General features: G+C 39.6%; 1 protein-coding gene across 5 annotated transcripts in view; it reads right to left on the reverse strand.

Moving 5' to 3' along the window:
- The window catches only part of MTUS1 (microtubule associated scaffold protein 1), a 136852-nt gene that overhangs the window by 38774 nt on the left and 75273 nt on the right, over nt 1–22805 (reverse strand). For all 5 annotated transcript variants that reach the window (XM_075196455.1, XM_075196473.1, XM_075196465.1 and 2 more), the window contains one exon: nt 11453–11661. In XM_075196455.1, coding sequence (XP_075052556.1) covers nt 11453–11661 — 209 coding nt within the window. The remainder of the gene's footprint in view (nt 1–11452; nt 11662–22805) is intronic.

The raw sequence follows: 22805 nt of genomic DNA on the forward strand, positions 1-22805 counted from the left end.
TTACACAAAGTCTCGTGTCTTTCTGCTCTGTACAGGTTTATAATACCCTGGGCTATGTACATGTAAATCATGCAGCCCAACTTACGCCCATAGCTTTATAACATGTAAATAAAAAATACAAAACACGGTCACTGTTTCAGCCTCTCAATAAGACCAAAGGGAACATAGATGGTAACTGATACGCTGACCACATTTTCTATGTCATACTAATAAAGGGATTTGTTTTTTCAGCTTTGATTTCTGGATACCCTGGGTCTTTATGAACAGAACCCCAGCAAACATTTCTACACATAGAAAACACCTACAGTATAGCTGTGAGGCCTCTCCCTTCATGGCATTACCATAAATTAGGGTGTCATCCCACAAACTGTTCCTGAATGTTTTGCACATTGTTTGTATAGTTTCTTAGCTAAAAACAAAACCTTGTAGATTACCAGAGTTTGCGGTGTGGGCTTGTAACAGTGAAAACAAACATGGCTTGCTAGTTAGATGTCTGCCAAGGCCATATGCTAAAATGTGTATTAACTTTATTTCTGAAGAACCCCTCTTCGGTGTTGGAGGACATAGCACATGATCTCCACCAAGGATGTGTTCCACTACAAGCTGGGACCTGCCATCTCTTCTGAGCACGTGTAATGGGTGAGAAAGGGCATCAGGTAACCATACTGTGGGCCCCAGCATCTAACAGCCATACAAGTCTCCCCAATCCCACTTACATACAAGCTAAACTACACCATAAATCTTCTGTGCAATGATAGAGGCTGCACACAGTCTATATTATAGTAAAACAAAGATGCACATAGCAGGTGAAATGACCTAGAATACAACATACATATATACAAACACAAAGTTGAGCCTATTGCTCTTGCAAACTTGTTTAATCAGTACCAGTGGAACTGTGTAAATAAGCGTTAAATACTCTCAGTGTTACAGGAACACACCCATTAGCAAATAAACCTGCTCATTACACTCCTATGCCAGTAGAAGATCTATGGAAAAGTGCATGTTTGTGACAAGAAAAAGAAGAAGAAAGTGCACTGTGCGGACTAAAAGGATTATATCACTGCAACCATGGACTAGTAGAGTGGGGGGTGGAGGGGTCTTCACTACTACAACACTCATTTTAACAGTTTACCCTTTAAGCATTATTATCATTATTCCTCCATCTCTCATTAACCCCCTCCTTCTAGAGCTCCATATCATCAGATCACCTAACAGTTTAGGGTAGGCAGCATTTACAGACCTGGTCAATGCAGCGTGATAGGAGTCAAGTGTTGCTCGATGTACAGACATCCAAATTGAGGACTTCTGTGGTTTTAACGTAACCACTTTTAAAACGTAGCAAGTGCCAAATTATGTGTACACATCCAATTCACAGGTATACAAATCAAAAGCCATTCTGGTACATAATACACAAGGCCCTCTGCTAGCTAGTGGCCAGTGCCCAGACCCAAGACCGTGGTAATTAGTACACAATGCTGACCCCATTACTTCTTTGTCACACTACAGTGGATGTAACTGTATGATGGTGTAGAGAGCGCAGACCTTTCTAGCGATACCTCTGCATCTCCAAATTCAATACCTGAGATTTGTTCAAAAATCAATATATTGTATGATAAATTTGCCACTTGGCGATAATGACCTATTGTTCTCTATGGATGATACCTCACGTCATCGGTCATCCATTATATGCATCAAACAAGATTCTCTTTGCAAGTAACACTAGAAAATTAAAGGCGCACATTCTTTGCTTTCCAAGCTTTTAGAACAATGCGTTTAAAGGAAAAATAAAAGCACACTAAGAACAGAGATCATGTACAAGAAAAAGTTGAGCATGTTGTTTTTCTTCTTGTAATAGTTTGTTAATAGCAATGTGACTTATTTCAGCAAGATACTCCCCTTTCTCTATCCATTGCACCAAGCAGAACCTTGTAATCCTCACATGAATGTCAGGAGGAACGCAGCCAAGAACACAGGCTCAGATCCAGAGGGAACACAATCACTAAATAGCTAGTTTACCTAGACCAACCAGGAGGGAACAAACAAGTAAACTTTAGGTCATTTGCAACAGCAATACTAATATTGTATATACACAGGAAATTCAAATATCTAAATAATTAAAACTTAAATACAAAAATATGTTACAATTAAGGAGAACGTAAAGAAACAAGACTACATCCAGGTTCAGAAGGGTCTAGATTAGACAAAAACCTTTGAGAATAAAACCAGGGGTGCTTAGGAAAACTGCTGCAATGACCAATTTCTCCAGAAAACCTTAATACAATTATCTAAGCTCTACAGCATAAGATAGGCTGCTTCCATTTGGTGGATTCTCAGTGGGACCACAATTTATCTTTCCCATACCCTTTAAACGGATAAGCACTTTGTGGCGCCCTATAAATAAAAATTAATAATAATAATAATAATAATCAAATTGCAAAAACAGCTAAGGCTGGGAACACACTGCAGGTTTTGTGCAGAATTGGAACAGCATCATTCCATGGAACAAGATTTTTAGTCCGGCTTAAAAATAAAATGAATATGATGAGCTTTGGAACGATCATCGTTCATCGTTGTAGCATACACACTAATGCAATATCAGGTCGAACAGTCGTTTATCGTTTGATTGGCCAGATAATCGGCTGAAAACACTATAGTGTGTACCCAGCCTACAGGTTTTTCAGCCATCATCATGTCAAACACATGATAAACGACTGTTAGGTCCGATATCGCATTAGTGTGTACACTTCCACGATCATGTTGCACTTAAGCACATCATATTGTTTCATTTGATTTTATAACCGGACTAAAATTCTCTGTCAGCAATGGAATAATGTCACCCAAATCCTGAAGTGCGTATACACTCAGGACCATCAGTGTAGGCAGATCTCCACATAGTCACAATCTTCGCAGCCGATGGTTATGACAGATGAAGAGCACAGATCCATGTAAAATAGTTCAAGTGTACACAAATGAATGTTGATCGGGACTTTCAATTGTTTGTAAAATAGTTAAAGATATCGCATAGGGAGACTTTTTCTGTAGTGTGTTGCTAGCTTAAACTGGCAGACTGACTAAGGGCATTAAGTGGATCCTCAACTAAATAATTTTGTATAGTCTCACAAAAAGTGCAACTAGGCCGAAACCAGTTATTAAATTAATATCAATATATTATACCACACCAAGTAAAGCCCGCAGGAGCCAGGCTGAACCTTACTAATATTTTACTTCAATTTATATGAATCCCAAATATTTATTACAGTCATGGTATTTGGGGAATAACACTCCATATATAACCATTCAATCATTCTGAACACAATTTGAATAGTCTAGTTTTAGAAATAGATTTTTTTATTTTTTTTAATAGAAGCATATAACCTTCTGATATTGTGGGTAGTATGCTGGGTCTAACATGCCCATCTTGGACTGGATAAAAGGGGAAGGGAAGGAATTTGTGTAGGAGAAGACTTAATACAGACATTAGATTTGCAGTAAAACTGTTAAAAGGAAAAATGGGAATATATTGCACAAGTTTGATGAAGACCAGATTCTGAGATTATATAAATGTAAGAGGAATGTGATGAGTCAAGCACCTTCTCCTACAACTTCTTAAAAAGAACATGAATAAAAATGTAATACCATAAGCTGTGGACAGCCGCTCAACCCAAGGGAATGGCTGGGTACACACTACAGAATGACCAATCTGCTATCTATAGCGATTTTACCAACGACTGATTGTAAATGCATACACACTGCAGGATTGGAACAACGTGGTTGCAGTGATGAACAAAATTTTTAATCCAGTTTAGAAATCTCGTTCAATAATACGATGGGCTTTGGAACGATAATAAGTAATCATTCCAGCATACACACTATTGTGATATCGGTCGATTGTCGTTAGATTGACCCGATAATAGTCTGAAAACACTGTAGTTTTAGTGTTTAATTTGGCCACTCATATGATTGGTCAAATCATATGAAATCTGGCCATTCAGCCCTTAAGACAACCACCAAGATTACTTCTGGCTCAACTGCAGCTTGTTAGTACATTCGCTGACCTTCTGCCATGCCCAAAAAGACTCAATTTTGAGGATATTGTTATAAAGGATTGCAGCTGTTTTGAACCCGCACACAATGCAACTACAGACCGATGAACAAATTTCACCCATGACATGGCAGCGTGGACACGTTTAAGGTTTATTATTACAGTTTGTCTCCTGTTTATTACATACTTAACAAGCATGCATTGAGGCAGATTGGTCAGCCATTCCCAAAAATTAGTCCAAAGAGCAAAGCAGTGCCTGGTCCAAAACACAAGAATATAATGCATGTATTTGAATAAGAAACTGCACTGGGCAAATTTTAACCAATACTTATTTTACCTATAGTTCCCTTGCACACATTCCAATTGGATAGTAACAGGGACATTTAAAACAATCTTGTCAACAATTACAAAGGGTATATGACAGTGATGTCTAACAGTTCAGTGTGGACTGAACCAGTCATGAGAGAGCAGCCTATCAATGAACCAGAAACATCACTAAGGCAATGGGCAGTAAAGAATACTGTAACTAGTGGTTAGAGGATGTTTGTGAACACTGGAACCTTACAATTATTAGCACCCCATGCATTAATGGGGTAACAATGTGAATTAGTCTTCAAAGCTCTAGTAACAGACGGAATCATTAAATAAAACTTAAATTCACCTAGAATAGTTTAAAATGTTGCAAGTGTGTGAGGGGTGAAACTTTCTAGGCATACAGGATTTTCTGTCTTTAGTATTAGGAGCACTTAAACAATTTTTTGTTTCAATTATCTTTTAGCCTGCAGGTAGTGTCGTTTCCATTGCTGTAAATGGAGATCTAGCTGTCTGTCAAATTCTTTCCATAGACCGCAACTACAACAGGGACATCTGCAGAAAAAAAGCCAGTACTACACTTAAAAGTAAAAAGTTTAAAATCGGCACAACAAGCACAGAGCACCATCAGCAGCTATTTATATAGAGCCACTCATTCCACACTATGTATCCAGGTATTGTGAAACTACAAGTCCCACCACACCTTGCCAGTTATCAGCTGACTATCTGCTGGAGGAGCATTATGGGGCTTGTAGTTTTACAATAACTAGAGATTCATTGGTTGATCAGTTCTGTTTTATGTTATCCCTCTGTGCACGATAGGAACAAACTCTGGGGATGAGACACTGGGGCTATAAAATAATTATTGTGGAAAGAACCAAACAAATGACAGCTCAACCAAAGATCACAAGCCCCTTGCTGGAAGGCCACACTGTAAGCTATAGTAAGTATTGAGCCTCATCACCTTTCGATCAAACCAGAGTATTCTGGGAAAAATATTATAGGGGTGAGAAGACCATACAACTACTGGAAACGATAAAGTCCTATAACAAGAATGACAACATATGTTTTCTTGTGGGGTAACCTGGGAGTCTGAATTCAAAAAATGAGCAAAAAGCCAGTCCGTATGCCATATAGTTACGCTATGGAGTGTTTGTACATCTTGCTCCTGGAACAAGTAATTGAGAGGAGTACGTGTCTTCAGGACCCGTATACATCCGTGATCAGTGCAAACAGTGGTTTGCCTTTCTAGCATCATCATCATCATCTCCAACGGCCCAATAGTACAGTTTTTATTAAGCAGTCCCAATTTTGGTGGCTGAAAGGGACATAGTCTTCCTAAGAAAAATCAATATCATAAAAAGCTAGAATTTGACAGTGGCTCGGGCACATTAGTGACATGGTCTAGTTTGTACCAATTGCTATTTGGGAATTGAAAAAGAGATATGAACTGGTTGCTTAAGTTTTCATAAATCTCTCAATGGTGTCTTGATTTGTTTCCATAAATTTGAGTAGGGAGAAGACACATGACAACCAATGTATATGTGTGTATATTTGTTTTCATTTACTGGAACATCGGAATCAAATGACCCTGTAGTGTTTATTAACCTTGAGATTCTCATGACTGTGGTGGATCAATATGCTCAATAAAGACATTAAAGAACATTTTTTCTGCTTTATCTGCTTAATGCAATTCTCTTTCTAGTACTATGATGTAGAAGTAACTTACATCATATTTTAGGTCAAATTATTGCACTAATTCATACCATTTTAACAGGCTTCCCTGGAGGCTGTAACGTGTTTGTATGCATTTCAGGAACAAGCCTTGGTCACCCTTTTCTAGCACGTGTCCACCAACATGCTCCGAGTAGGCAGGCCGCATCAAAGCCAGATGCAAAGTGTTACACACGTGAATACAGTGGTCAGTCTGTTCACATGTTAACATTAATGCCTGTCCAGGTTTGAATGGGTAGGTGCCATTGTTAGTGTGAGTGTGTGTGTGAGTGTGAGTTTTACTGATTTTCTGGTTGTTTGCTGTGTGAACAGGACTTCTAGTAAGCATGCCCTGAAAAAAGAAATACAATTAGACTTTGCAGTGTGCTTTATAAAAAACAAACAAACATTGATTTTACTGGTTTACTGGTTCATAATGATGCTTGTGCAATACATGCGGTTAATACGGTCATAAGGACGTTGAACATTGATGGGCTATAGGGTAATGCACAGTAATAGAAAAATAAAGCAAATTAAATTCTAATTACACAACATACTGTCCAGAAGTGGAGAAAAAAGAAAGCATAGTCTTCAGTAAAACAACTTAAGAACCTCCAGCACTCCATAAACATGGGTTTAAACAAGATCATGTGAGCACATTACTTAAAATTACATGCAACATATCTCAGAGTACAGTACAGAACTGAGCTTTCATGTACAGTAGTATCCACACACAGCCAACTGTGCTATAAAAAGATCCTTGGCTGGCTCGTGTCCATTGCATCAGTTTTTTCCATAGATCGTTGTAGAGCTCATGTCTAACACAGAACAATCTAAAATTAGGTCTATGAAAGCTACACACACACACGCACATCTTCCTTAACCTTTGCTTCTGGACAGAAAGCACAATGTCCTGTGCAAGGAAGGAAGCTCTAATCACAAACAACCAGATTTCAGAATAACACAACTGCAATAAATTGTACTCAAAACATTGGCTTATGGCACAAGCATAAAATCAGTAACAAACACCCCGGACACAGTCAAGATGATTTAGTTACTCCTATGCATCTCCCTGTGAGGTATTCTGTTACAAGACACCATGTTCACGAGAGCCATTGAAGCCATTGAAGACCATAGTGGAGTTCCTGTCTGATCAATAGTGATACCCTGGCGGACAGCAAAGCTTAGTGGAAGGAGGAAGGCAGGTCAACCTAACGTTAGCAACCGCCTGGTGACAGATGATTGGATAAGTTCGAACCACTTCAAAATCCTATATAGCCACAAAACAATGATGTTTCCTGTAGGTCTAATGAGTACAGATTGCTGCTGCTAAATCTCATCAGCTGGATGACCAGACAATAATGCAGCTGACATTACAGTCACTGTTTCTGGTTTCCCACATAGAATGCAAGAGACCGTCACCTGGAGAAGCACATGGTAACCAGGTGAGCAGTGGCTGCACCCCATCCAGTATGTGCCCTGCTACCCTAATCATCCAGACAACATTGTTCAGGTATGTCATCAGTGGGCACTTCTAATAGCCCAAATGCCCCTGGTCCAAGTGCCATTATTGCACATACATCAACAGTGAACTGACAATCACAGACAGGACAAGTCCTTGTTAACACTTTGCCCTTATCTTCCTTCCGTCTCGCCCAGTTTCATCTTTTCTTTTATTCTTCTATTACAATAATGTAATATTTAGCCATACGATGAGGTACACAGGAAATTCATGTAAAGCATATGAAAAGTGATATTTCCATTACCAGTGGAAGGGTGAGGGGAATAAATCAGAACACAACACATAAAAAGCGCATCAGAAAAGCATGAAGATACAGACCTTAAGCAGGGCACCTTGGTGGCCTCTACGGCACCAATGTTTAGGGGTTGCCTAAAATAAAGAACTCAATGGGCCCGGGTCGTTAAGGAGAGCAATGTATAAAAAAGCAATAACTTTGCACCTTGGCAAAACCATGCTGCATTGGAGGGGGAGGTAGACGTAAAATGTAGGGACAGATTTATAGGGCATGTACTAGATCAACTTTAAATTTCAGTGTAAAAATAAAGCAATCAAGTAATTGTGTGCTACATGAAAAAGCAGCCAGTATTTTGCTTACATGCAAAATAAAATCATTTGCAGCCCCCCTAGCATTGTAACATGGTTTGTCCAGGATCGCGTTTACTCCTTTTTTTGTCTTGCTCTCCTTAATGACTCTGGCACAATGTATTTATTTACCCTTCGGCACCCCCACACTCAGCGCTCACATGGTGGGGGAGCAGCCGGCAGCTTTTTGAAACTGTGAAGCTGCTGCTCCGCAGGGAGTGCGGGGCTTATCTATGGTTTCACAGCCCAGCGGCACACTCAAGATGCTTCCACACGCTCTACAAAAGGTAAAGTGGGGGATTTGGCAGCGCATGGGGAGGGGAACCCAATGAGGGAGAGGGGTGCCCCAAGGTGCTTCTGCCAGCTCTGGTCTTAAGTGCTCATAAGCTTCCAATACAATTTTTCACTGCATATATGCGAGCCTGGCATAACAATAACGTTCTTGTTTCTTCTGGAAGCAGTGCAGACAGAATTATTTGTGACACTGAACATCTACACATGGTCAACACCTATGTATACGACATGTGTTAATTGTACATCAAATAATAAAAAAAAAAATTGTTAGACCATTTTAATTGTGTAGGATACAAAAGCAATTAAATGGACATTAAAGCATGTGGGTCTGTACACCGTGCTTTTTTTATGCATAGGAGATACTGTGAATAAACATTGTGGCTCATGCACAATGGGCTGCATTCCGCATATTATATAATCTTCAATGCAGGGTGATAAGAGAATGAGAACACAAAAACTGGGCAATTGATAAAGGAAATATTCCAAAGTATGTATTCTCTTGGGATTCTTATAAAACAAGGCGATCCAAGGACCAGGTGGCAAGTCAGCATCAAGCAAGGACATTGAGGGGAAGGTGGGTTGCCATATAGAAGATCCCAATGGACAAGTCCTTCACCCACAAGCATAACTGACAATATTTGATCTCCAGAACTTACGCAGCATGTTTAGGAAGGGAATTATTTAACGCGTCGTGCCTAGAACGCTTAATGAGAAACTATACTTTTTCAAAGTCTTATGACAACGGCAATTTGGATATAGATATCACAGGCTGTGTTAGAGATGTATTATATCCCGTTTCTTTATATCTCAGAGTCATCATAGCACCAAATAGAAATATACATTATAATCCACAAAAGAAAGAATGGTTACAAAGTAACGTGGGTAAACAAGCTTATTAACAAAAGATACCAAACAAAAACAGAGCTTGGTATTTAAAACAAAGTTGTTAAAGAAAAAAACATTAAGGTAAACTTCATCTAATCTTGTCATTTCTCCTGATATACATAGTGCAGTGTTCCTATTTGTTCTTTTACAGGCAGACAGCCTCTCTGAGGACTTCACACATTGTTTTGCAGTGGAAACACGCTCAAGAGTTTGCAGAAAGTTCTCCTAACAAACCTGCTAATCTACAAGGGCATCTGACAAAACAGATCTAACATGTTATCAACCTACACTTTACGTTTTGTTCTTTGCCAATAAACTTTCAAAAATTAGAAAAACTCCAAAATGAAGAGAAAAAAGTATTTATATAGCACAGTATATTGTTAAATGTATACACTTTGCAAGACGAAGACTTTCGGCCACAAAAATATTATACATACACAATATATACACAATATATACACATACATATATAAATACACACAATAGCATATTACCAGTACTAGTCACATACACTTTGTGAAGTCAACAGTTTTGGCAACTGCGGCAATAATTAGCCAATCAGTACACTAAGTAGTAGCGACATCACTAGACCGCAATTCAGCAGTTCCTAGTGAATTGACAGGCTGCAGCTTTCTAAATTTTGCTACCACCCAAGAAACGTTTGCCTCTACTCTTCATGCGAATTATATACATTAAAGCAAAACATAGGTCTGGAACATGAATGACATATGCAGGTAATATTATGCAGAGTCAAACGATTATAGTTTAATGTTATACCTACACAATTACTAAATATAGGAAGCAGGGATATACATTATATTGGAGGTGGGTGCTTCCACATGCGATGCTGCCGAGAGATGGTAAAAACACAGAACCCAAAGCTAGATGCAATGTTACGTGCAAGATTGTGGACATGCAGATCTGCCTATGATTTTGGCTACAAATATTACAAGAGAGAAACCTCAGTGGGTCAGAGAGAGGAATGAATGTTACTGCCTTTTTAGCAGATAGGAGATATGGTGAAAACGACAAAGTTTGTGGATGTTTGATTAAGAACAGTTCCCAACTTGGTATTGTTCAGGAAGTCTGAGGGAGAGACGCCTTTATCTATGAGCACATGCTTACTTTTATCAGATATGTTGTTGTGGAACAATGGTATCGGATTCCTCTATTAAAACGCCAAATTACATTGAAGCCATTATGGGGCTTGTGCTGTTAACACACTGTCATTGTTACCATTAGTATGAAAGATAGCTGAATATTCTGCCCAAAGTCACTTGAGCAATATATAAATTTAATACAGCATGCACAATTTTATTATGCAGCTTAGCTAATATAGGCATTGAAAATTAGCAAATACTTACTCTATATTAAAGGGGAATATTGTAGAATGGTTTATAGCAAAGTGACAGTTTCATTAGCTCCCAATTAAAAGAAGGAAAATTGTTGCTTTTTTCGGTTTAATAGAGTAGGAAAAACAAAATAACCCCCAAAACAGACAAACTATTCATCAATAGACTTCACTAAATGTGCTCTCTTCATACCACCACACTCACTTGCCACCAGTATTCAGTCACTAGATGCATAGTAGTCTACTCTAGCCAAACGGCCCGGGACTCTCTAATTAGGTGGGAGACCTCTCGGATTTATGAGAATAAGCCAATCCCCTGTGAGCACTTACCTGTAGCATGCATGGTGGGTGGAGCCATAACATATAATCAAGCCCTAGCCCCAGTAAGCAGCTAATGACATGGGTATAATGATCACGTAATGATACCCTGCCACTTTAGGTTTGCCTAGTTGTCACGTCCACCTGCTCTTCCTATTGAACCTCTGGAGAGGAAAGTATAACCATATATGAAACAATCATGCCTCTTACTACAATGCTTTTTTTTAATTGGGTGACCGCTTTCAAAAACAATAATGAAAGGACTACACTGCTTCCATATTCTAAGACAAAGTAATCCAAAGAAAAAAAAACCCTCTTTAAACACTGTTACCTCCTTCATCTACGTACTGTATTTTTTAATGTTATATTTCAGTTAATCTTTTGATGTAATATAAGTCCGTGTTTAGTAGCCATGGTTAGAAACAAGTACCTGGGTTATCACATGTTGTACCACCACCGTCAGTGCTTCAAACCTCTGGTTGCTGCAGGTGAGGAGACCTTTCAGTTGCTGGATGACTCCTTTCTGCTCTTCACATACTGTTCTGCACTGTGCTAACTCGAGAGCTTGTGTGTCCACTGGTGCGGGCGGTGTCTGCGCAACTGGTCCTCTGGGGCTGGTCTTTGGCTTTCCTTTATCAACTAGAAACAGAAATATACATTGGTTCATATGGCAGTACTTGGTAACCTAATCAGTTGTGTAAATGTGCAAAGTGGATAGATACAACTGCAGCAAGAGGATTACAGAAATATATACATATATACACTCCCTTAGCTGTGGGTTACACTAAGCTAGTCATTGGAAACTATCGAATAAAAACCACAAAACACTGCATTTAAGTGGGCTGGTGATGCTTGTAGTATGCCATACCCAGCCTGCCCAATTTCCCTCCCTCTGCATGAATGAAGCCACACACCTCGGCAGAAAGATCATCTGTTGCTAGAGAAGAGCCTCCCCTGTAGTCTGCTGCAGAGGAGTGAAGGGTATGATAGACTTATGAACACTACAGTTCTTCTATACATAAAGTTCAGCAATACTCAGCCTTTAATACATGTTAAACACTGACTTTAATTGCTCTTTTGTCACCACTAATACAGCTCTGAAAATAAGTCTCATGTTATCACAAAAGTCACAATCACATGTATTTATCAGATTTCACATGTAACATACACTTTTCAAAGCAGACATTTTATTCTATGGTTACATTAGTCAATTTTGTGCTTTAATAAATTGCATCAGATGTGTTACTGGTCACATTAACATTGGTCACAAGCAGGGCCAGAGGCACTGACAGCAGTATAATTGCAGCATCACCAGTACTGCAGAAAATGGTTCGTGGACCCAGCGCCTGTGAATGGCAGGAGGCTAGGCATCAATGGAGGACACAGCGTGTCCCACTGCTGCCTGGGCACAAGTGGGAGAGGGTACAGGGTCATTGGGACCAATAGGTTCCACATCCTCATGTCCCTCATATGCCATATTAGAACTCACAGTAAATTGATCAATTTGCCATTTGTGAAGCTTTATATGTAGGCAGTGATTGCATCAGTGAACATCTATGTAAAAAGTTAATAAAGTTACATTATGTGCACAGTCTATCCTCCTAAACCAGTATATATTGTATACTACAGTTATGTGCCTATATTTTCAAGGACACAATATCTAGGGCTGGAACACTACATTTACTTTAAGAAACTCAGTAACTTGTTAATAAGGTGTCACTGTGTTTTGCCATCTGTAAAATGATTTCCCTGCTGGTCAGAGAGAAATGCAGTGTACTGCCTCTATCCCCAGCTGTTCTATCCTATGACTGTTGTTCATGGACACATGTGACCAAGCCATTGCATGCCACAATCAGAAGTATAGCCTGGCCCTAATAGGTATACAAGATAACATGACTAGCTTCTAGGTTTCTGGTCTTCCTCCATATCCGAGCTAATAGGGAATGTTACAGGAGGGGTTCAGACTATTTTGTTAGTTACAGTGTCAGAAAACCCACATTTTTACTGGCACAAGTTCATATAATGTTCACCTCCATCCTGAATGACTGCTGCCCTCTTGAGATTGTTTGTGTGAATCACTTGTGAAAACAAAACAAAAAAAAAAAGCTACACACACACACACACTATAAATATAGACAAGGTGGTGGAGTTAAGGGAAGGCTATATGGATACACATTATCAAACCAATGATACAGAAGACCTGGATTTAGTGACCACGGTTGTACCATGGAGAGTGCCTTTTATAATGTGGTGTCTGGATTTCAAGTTGTCTAAATGAATGAGTAACTCAGAAGGGGACTCACATTTACATATGGAGATTGACATAAATGCCACGTATAGAAATAGTCTTATAGAACGTTTAAACCAGGTATCGGAGCTTTACTTCTGGCACCAACATATTTAACTTGATTGCTCACTGACTAATATTATACTGGTGCCTAGAGCACAGAGTGTAAATCTGCTTACTGATGCAATGCCAGCCAAAAGCCACTTGATGTACACAGGCACACACTACTACTGAGAAACAGCAGACTTAAAGGACATTCACATCCAGGCCCGGTGCTTCCATTAGGCAAGGTTAGGCACTTGCCTAGGGCGCCGGGCTCTGGAGGGCGCCACAGAATGGAAATTACGCCGGGGGGGAGCGGGGCGCCGAATTTTGCACACCAATTTTGACAAAGTGCCTAGGGCGCCATGGACCCTAGCACCTGCCCTGTTCACATCCCACATGGCCGGATTATCTAGGTGAGGGGAAACGCCACAAGCTATATAAAAAAAAAAAAAAGCAAAAAGAACAAACCAAAAAACAACTATCTGCAATAAGAAGTAGAAGATCCGAAGAAAAGATAGAAAGAACACACAAAATTATTATTACATCTTGTAGCTGGTAAGTGTATCTAAAATGTTCAATATTTTGCTCTATAAACGAAAACCTACACTATACTGAGGTTGTACAACTAACTTTTTATTTATAAACAGTCAAAATTTTACACAGAGCATTTCTATTATATTTCCATCAGCAGTAACTATATACTTTAAGCTGTAATGGTGTCTTTTTGTTGTGTACCAATATACAGACAGTAGCTGGGGGTCAACCCAAGTGATTGGATCACTGTTCAATTTTATCACACACACTGGTGGCTAAATCAGACAATATCTAGTCATTCAGCTCTCGGGCTAAATGACCAGACTGCTCAGAGTGTCCGGAACCTAACACAGCTTCAATCAACTTGGAGAAGGTTTAATATGTTTCACTGCGGCTGTTTGGGTCCACACATTGCAATATGATGACAATTTCCAAATTATCCTGATATCATAAGCACACGTTGCCAGCTTAAAATATCATGCAAATCCGCATGTGCAATTGCTTCTTAACCACATCTCAGTGCATTCTGCATTCATCCGAATCATATCGCATTGTCATTTCCAACTAGCAGATGCACTGAAGTAGAAAAATATGCATAAACCCCCCCCCAAAACCGCACACACGTTAAAGGTGAGGGTGTGAGATAGACAGATAAAGTGTACATTTAGGCTGACCACATTTGGGAGACCACCCAATAAAATGTCATGGCCTGGCATAGTACGGTTTTCAATCAGCCCATAAGAAAAACAAATGCATTAGTGGGAATTTTCCGAAAGCCTGTGTAAAGGAAGAAGATGGTATTTCCCAAAGCAACCAGTCACACGGTCATCTTTCTTCAGATTGGCTGTTGTGGACAATACCACCTTTTTCCATTTATACCAGTTTTCATACCGGTCCCCCATTAGACGTTGCTCATTGTGTGTATCGGACATCTGCAGATCTCTAACAAACGAAAATCAATCTTCTGTACGTGAAAGGCTGTAAAATGTTTTTTTTTTTTTTTATTCCCCGTTATAATAATAAAGGTGCAGTCTAGAGACTTCATTAAATACAGATATACATTTTAGTTTTACCATGTATTCAAGTCTAATCAGGTGGTACTGTTAGCATGATGGCTTCAGAGACACAGCCAGACAGGATCCCCAGCACTTTGTTAATGAACCACTCAGATTGGAGATGTTCTACATAGTACAATACACTAGAGATGCAGTGTTCTCCCCAGGACCTATTTCCTGGGAGCTCAACCTTGCCCCCCAGCTCTGAGTCCAAAGTAGTCCTATTATAATAGAATAAACCATTGTTTATTCTATTATAGTAAGCACTGTGTGAGCACTGCAGCCAGCAGTGTGTGAGACCACTGACCACCAGTCTGACCAGCCCAGGTAGGCAGAGGTTCAGCTGCCAGTCATGAAAAATTGAATTATAAAAAATAAAATAAAAAAAAAATAAAAAAAAAAATACAAGTGTGTCCAGCCAGCAAGTGGGCAATAACCTCCAGAGTCTTTATAAATATTAGAAGTGTGGGCAATAACTTCCAGCATTTTTTTTTTTATTATTGCAAACTATTACACTGCCCCACTCAGCTGGCAACATTTTCTTGTGAGAACATTGATCATACTTACCAACTTTAGAATGTTGGTATCTGGGAGCCTGCGGGGGGAGGTGGGCGTGACGGGGGCGGGCCTCCAAAATGCGTGTCATTTTGGAAACGCCCCCGTGACGGCATGACGCAAACTCGTCATTTGACAGCGGGGGGCGGGGCCAAACGCAGCGATTCACCAGGAATCGCTGCGTTTGGGACCTAATTCTGCCCACTTCACTAGGAAGTGGGCACTTCCTACTGAAGTGGGCAGATTCGGGAGATTGCCACACTCTCCCGGGAGTCCTTGAGACCGGCGCAAAATGCGGGAGTCTCCCAGACATTCCGGGAGAGTTGGCAAGTATGACATTGATATGTACAACATATACAGCTCTTAAACAATGCAGTATTTATAGAAAATAGATTTACCGTAGTTCAACATATGTAAATACTATAAAATCCACTAACAGGAATAAGACAATGGTAAGATGTCATGATCTGTAGCTGCAGTATAAAGCTTTCACCTTCACCAAGATCCTTAATTGAGGGAGCACAGAATCACAGAAAATAGTTTTGAATTCAACTGTGGATTATATATAGAAAGAAAAAGAAAGAAAACATTTCAACAATTCTTCAAAATTGGTCATTAATGTTTGCTCCTTACATGTTTACTTATAATGAAACATGGTTGGGTTGGTACAAATAAAATGAGTCGACCATGTGATACTAAGCTATTAAGATCCATAAATAACATGTAAAACGTGTGCAGACGTCCTTTTTCTAGGAAAGGTCTAATCGAAAATTCAAGGCTTTAATTATCAGGTGCAATTATATCAGTCTTCAAAAGGCTTCTCCCTGTCCTGTTTCGTCTACCACCACCAGGGGGCAGTCAAGCCCCATTAAGTCCATTAAACAAAAAAAAGAAATGAATGATCTCAAGGTCGGCCTCAGCAGCATTAACAATAAAAGGGAAAAGAAAAGAGCAAGTGGGAGAAAAATGAACAAAATAAACAATTCTTTAACTGCACAAAGCTGGAAAATGCATGCACGCAGGTCTCCAATACGAATACAAATATAAAGATACAAATCTCTTGTGTCTGCATCCACAATTACATTCCTATTATTATCTTGAACTTATAAGGCGCCACAAAGTGTCCAAAGCATTGTACATTACATATACAGAAAACAGAGACCCAAGACACAACAGGATACAGAAACAACAAAAATATATACAAACACAGGTAACGAGGTAAAGCAAATCAGATTATTTCTGGGACAGATCGTGAAAGGGAGGGTAAAAATTAGCGCGACGTAGGCCGAAGCTTAAGAAAATAGGGCTAGGGAAGCAGGCTAAGAGGTACAGAGGGTGATGGAATAGTATAAGGAGCACACAAGGAAAGAGGGCCTGCTCCTGAGAGCTTACATCCTAAAGGGATTTAAGCAAATGTTAGTTTGATACATACACCTAAGAGGTCAGAGACTTTATATTCTTGAACCAGATTTACTAACACTGAGCTGCTGTAACTACAGGGCCCAGGCACACATTCTGTAATGTGACAAACCTTTATGTTATGGTTAGTAATATATACAATGTGACTATAAGCACCACACAGTTCTATGTGCACATTAGATACTAGAGCTTCACAACTTTGTATAAAGCAATTACCAGTCACTAAAGGAGCTACCAGGTAAGCGTTACAGATGCCCAATAACCTTCATAGTGGATTCTGAATTCATCACTGGAAATATACAGATCCTTGATGAGCTGGGAAAATAAAGGTAGTATGTAATATATATAATTGGATATCTGGCTTAGGACAAGCAGCAACTTGGAGATATACATTTTGTGTTACTGGAGGCGCTGAGTTTTTAACCTGTAGTAAGAACATGAGATAAAGAAAAGAAAAAAAGAAAAAAAGCGTTGCATAGAAATGCTCCCAAATGAAATCAATCATTCAAGATCACAGAAAGACAATGATTCCTCAACAGCAAATTTCCTTTTAAACATGAAAACGGATACTCAACCCTCCCATTGCTGCAGTCCTCAGAAGGCCAATGCTCTGGCCACTATCAGTCTATCTTCCTGCTTGCCACCAGTTACCTGCAACTACGTCTCTTACCATCTGATGGGTATTTATTGTAACCTGAAGCCGACCAGCTCGGATCAGACAAAGGGGTCTATGCAACAAGAAGATGCGGTGCCACAAAATATAAATGGCTGCACATCGCAGTGATGCATATTTATGCACCGCTTGAATGCATCATGCGGGGGCAATTTTCCTAGGAGGATTATCGAATTCTGCGACAGCAGAACCCCATAGGAAATGACAGGTAACGCCATCCTGAGATGGCGTTACCTGTCTGCACAATGCAAAGCTAATTAAAGCTTGATGCATTGCAGAACATCGCAATCCCCATAGTAATCAATGGGGATTGCAATGCTGCACGTACTTTATTTGTATGTCCATGAACTCTCCTCTGTTAGGCAGTTAATACATAGCAGCTAAACTTACAAAATGCAGAAACAGTAATTTCTGTATCTCTTAAGTGTCCGATAAGCTTGATGCATAGACACAAAGACAGAAGTATATTTTGGACTACCATAAAAACCATATAAAAAATAATTTAGCATTATATAAGAGCATGTGTCCTTCACCACTGTGAAGAGACAACAATGTTATGATGGTGACCTTTAAAATCAGTTCACCTACGTAGTATGTGGCTCCTAGGAGGCACTAACAAGATCATAAGCGAGGTTACTCACACTTGCTACTGGACTCCGCACATTATGTTTCTCTTCCTCCCTGCTCCATATTCCACCAAAGTCTCTATATGTATCTCTATCCAAGTGACAAATCCCCCCCCCCCCCCCCAACACACACTTTTTCCCGTCCTTTTTACCCTAATATCATCACTCCTGGTTTCATTCAATAATTGTTCATGTTTCTGTATTCTTCTGTCATAATATTATTCCATTGTTAAACTACAATCAAGTCTTCACCAACCTGAAGAATATTGTGTTTATTTAATGCATGACAACCAATAATACATAAAAAAAATATATAAAAAAGTGTTGCTACTCCTTACACAGGATTTCATCCTATGGGCGACCAGGGGGCTGCAAGAATAAAGTTTCCGCTTTTCCTGCCCAGAATCCCCCAAGATCTCATGAATGAGCAATCACTTATCCCATTAAACTTTATAGAACATTAATTGGCTGAAGCTCATTAACAATTGAAGGAGACTGCATTATAAATTGATTATAACAATCAATTGTGTAGCAGAACGCATAGGTAACAAGGGGATAGAAAACAAAATATCCCATTATCTCTGTTATGAGATAAATCTATTTAGATTGCACAACATAAAACCCTTTGTTCACATAGCCAACTGGTGGAGAGATTTCCCCTCTACATCAGACCTCACACTCTCACTTGCTCTTGGTTTTATGCTGTAGGTGATTGGGAGGGTAACAGCTCCCGCCACATAGAACCTTCATTCCCCCTCCCCCTCCAAAACAAATTCTAATGGCAACCTCTTTACCCATTGCCTATAAGAGGAAACGTGACTTTATACCCTAATCTGTCCACGTCTGATTCACACTAGCTGAAGTTCCACCTCCCTCTTCACTCCACTTGCCCCCTTCCCATCTAAAAACTTTCTCTACCCCCTTGAAGTTTGTTCCTTTCACAACAGCTTACACTTTACATCTATTTTCAGTTTGTTTTTGTGTCATTGTGAATGTCAAACATAGTAATAATGATATATTGTGCTAGATTTAATTGCCTTACTTGCATGCAATGGCATACATTTCTTTAAAATATTATATTTTTTAACATAATATATATTATATTTTGAGAAAAAAAAATTGTTTTACAAATCAATCACTGAGCTTCCCCCTGCCCGATGCACACGAGCGGGGAGAAGAGTCCCTTTCTCTGAAGTGTACGTTACCCAATGTTTACGAATTATGCTCAGCAAGAATCAGAGTAATGTCACTCCAGACATTTGTTTTACTTACATAAAATATTCACTGTGTATGGAACTCCAGAACTCGCTTTAATGTCCATGCCACACAGAGTAAAAACACATTTACTACCTATTTCAGTAATCAGAGAAATACTTGGCAAAGGTAGCGCTTTCATAAATTAAGGCTGTACAGCAGGGATTCATTCACATACATCTAAGTGCCGTTACTAAAATAAACACAGCCCAAAAGGACACGTGATAGTTATACTGTTCATCCCGCAAAACAAAGAGGGTGCACTCTTTATTATGATCTATGTATATCAAATATGTGTTCTTACATATCCGGACACCACTATCTAGTGCTACATTTTGACAAATATGTATTGATTGTTCATTAATAAAGTAAAATCTGTTCAAATAATTAGCAAGAATAAGTCCTGTCTTACAAATAACTACATTCTTACTGCTTCCATATGGATAAAAAGGAATATGAGCCAGGTGCTGCCAATCACGTGCCCTCCACCACCTCTAAATAAAGAGAGCCTTTGGTAGCTCACTCCAGCGTATTCAGGTTTCTGTTAACACCCTGCCAAGGACAACAGACATCTACAATGATTCAAAGAAGCAACTGTTGCTGCTCATCGTTCTGGAAACGGTTATAAGACCATTTTCAAACAATCGTAAGTCCACGAATCAACACTGAGAAAGATCATTTACACATGGAGAACACTGAAACCCACTTGCCAATCTCGCCAGGAATGGGCATCCCAGCAAATTACCTATGATGCTCTAAGAAATTGCAAAAAAAATAAAATAAAAAGTTGCATCCAGGTATTTACAAGACTCAACAAGCATGGCTTTCATAGAATGGTGGTCAGGAGAATCAATGAGTTCATCACAACCTAATATTTATACCAGATTATTCTAGAGGAAAATGTGAGGTCATATGTCAGAAAACTGAAACATTGCTGAAAACGGATCATGCAACAGGACAATGACCCTAAGCGTACAACCAAGTGGCTGAAACATAGCTCTGGAATGATGCTGTGATAGCACCACAAGGAATGGTGCATAAAGGAATGTCTGCAAGCATCAATGAGCTAAGGCGCTCTACTGAATCATGGGGTGCACTTAACACACAAGGCTTCTTTCATGTTTTTGGTTGACACCGTAATGACAAAAGTAAAATCTCTTAGGGGTGTCACGTGATTAGGTCAGCTAAATTAATGATTTTAGGAGGAGCAAATGATAGTTTTTACATATTAGGTCATGATTAACAAATTTTAACAGGGGGTACTTTTTTCCTAGAATATCATTTATCATTTTTATTTTGTTCCTAGTCAATTTAACTTTGCTACATTGGGGCTCAATTATAGTTGGACACAAATGGTCAGAATATATGCAAGGGAAGAAAATGCATCTAAAAAGCGCATTTATGTCTATGTCAAGTGCGCCTGGATACCTCTTGAGATGTAGTAAATGTTTATAGCCATTCCTCACGATTGCGTAGGACTAGGGTAGAGAAAGCAGAGATGTGGAGTGACAGTGCTGCCATCTACTGACAGCAACATTCTGTAATTTAACCAGTCGCTTAAATCTATTAAACCAACCATGGCTCGCTACAAAAGGGTCAACGTTTGTACCTGGTGGAAAGTCATTCTGTACGTGTTTATGCAAGCGTAATGCTTTAGATTGGATGGTCAACATTGTATTTGCTCTTCACACACTTGGGAAACGTTCCATGTCAATCATAAGTGTTGATCTGGTTCTAGTACTTAGTGTTACACTGAGAGGAGCAGTCATCTTAGAAAACAATTTTTTTCTCTATTCTTGATAATTGTCTGCACAGTTGATCCTGCCAAACGTAATGCTATGGCCAGTTCATGTTGACACTTGCCAGAGTCAAGGCGCCTCAAAGATTAACAGAGCGACAAACTCTCTCTCTGCTTCTTGTCACTGTCTTTGCCTGTGATTCACATACTTTGGTGCCGTTTTGAAGACAGTACATACAGTACTGTACAGTAGTACATATACAGCATCAACGTTTTGAGCTGTGTATGTTACGCACATGCAGGTTGGGCTGCGCATGCGCGCCTTGGGCCTGAGTCATTAAGTACAGCAAGGCAAAAAAAAAAGGAGTATGTTTGATCCTGGACAAACCATGTTACAATGCAAGGGGTGCAAACTAGTTTATTATTTTGCACATAAGTTAAATACTGGCTGTTCTTTCATGGAGCACACATACTTGAGCATTATTTTTACACTGAAATTTAAAGTTGATCTAGGGAGGAAACGCTCTATCCCAACTACAAATCTGTCCCCACATTTTAAAATTTACCTCACCCTGCAATGCAACATGGTTTTATCAAGGTGCAAAGTTACTATTTTTGATTTGCTCTTCTTAAAGACTCAGGCCCCTCAACTCTGAGTGGTCAACCCGATTGCAAGTTAGTGAGAGAGTTTATTCAAGTGTATCCATGTGTACTGGTGAGTATTTTAATGACCATGGCTATTCGTTTACTTATACATGTCACAAATTGTACAATTATTAGCTTCCGGTAATTATTTTGAAAACAATGGAGGTACCAGTTACCTGCACAAAACGGGGGTGGCGATATTGTGGTCTTAACTATCTGTCAGCCCATCAACTCACTAATACCTGAGGCAGCCCTAATATCTGAGGCAGTTTGTGTCTCATGCATCAGTCATATCACTAGTGCATGTTGAATGACTAGGCTGCATACAGAACCGCTGTCGCCACTGTGAGGAGACAGGTAAAATGTAAGCACAGTTGTGCAGAAAGCATATCTAGCACTAAACTCTATCTTTGTTGTGAAAGGCTTGATTCTCTGCAGTAGGGAAAGTAAACGGAAAGCTTGCACTTGAGTACAGAGATCACACACTCCAATATTAAACAAGCCAGAGGTACCAGCAGCTTCCAAGAGTGTCCAATTTCTATGCTAACTTTAGATACATATTGGCAGCAGGATGCATCAATAAGTGTCTGATTTGACACTGAAGCAACATGCATCACGCAGCTGTACACAACACATTAATTTAGTAATAGTAAGCTGCATGTTCAGATACTTTAGAGAAGAGTGTAGCTACCCAAGTCATGGGTACATATGCGGAAGAAAACCAATTTAAATTAGTGTAAAAATCAAAACATTATGTCCTCACTCACTCCTCAAAAAGTGTAACCAGAGCACCTAGCCTGGTCAGCCTCGGACTGGCCTGCCGGGCAGCAGGGCTATCCCCCAGAGGTCCAGCCTTGTTGAAGCTCCCCCCCTCCATTGTTAGAGCGGAGCTTAAGGAACAGTGACACTTGCGATGGCGTCGACACTTTGGGTAACCAGACTGAAAAACAAA

Source organism: Mixophyes fleayi, chromosome 1, assembly GCF_038048845.1.
Source record: "Mixophyes fleayi isolate aMixFle1 chromosome 1, aMixFle1.hap1, whole genome shotgun sequence".
Classification (NCBI taxonomy): Eukaryota; Metazoa; Chordata; class Amphibia; order Anura; family Limnodynastidae; genus Mixophyes; species Mixophyes fleayi.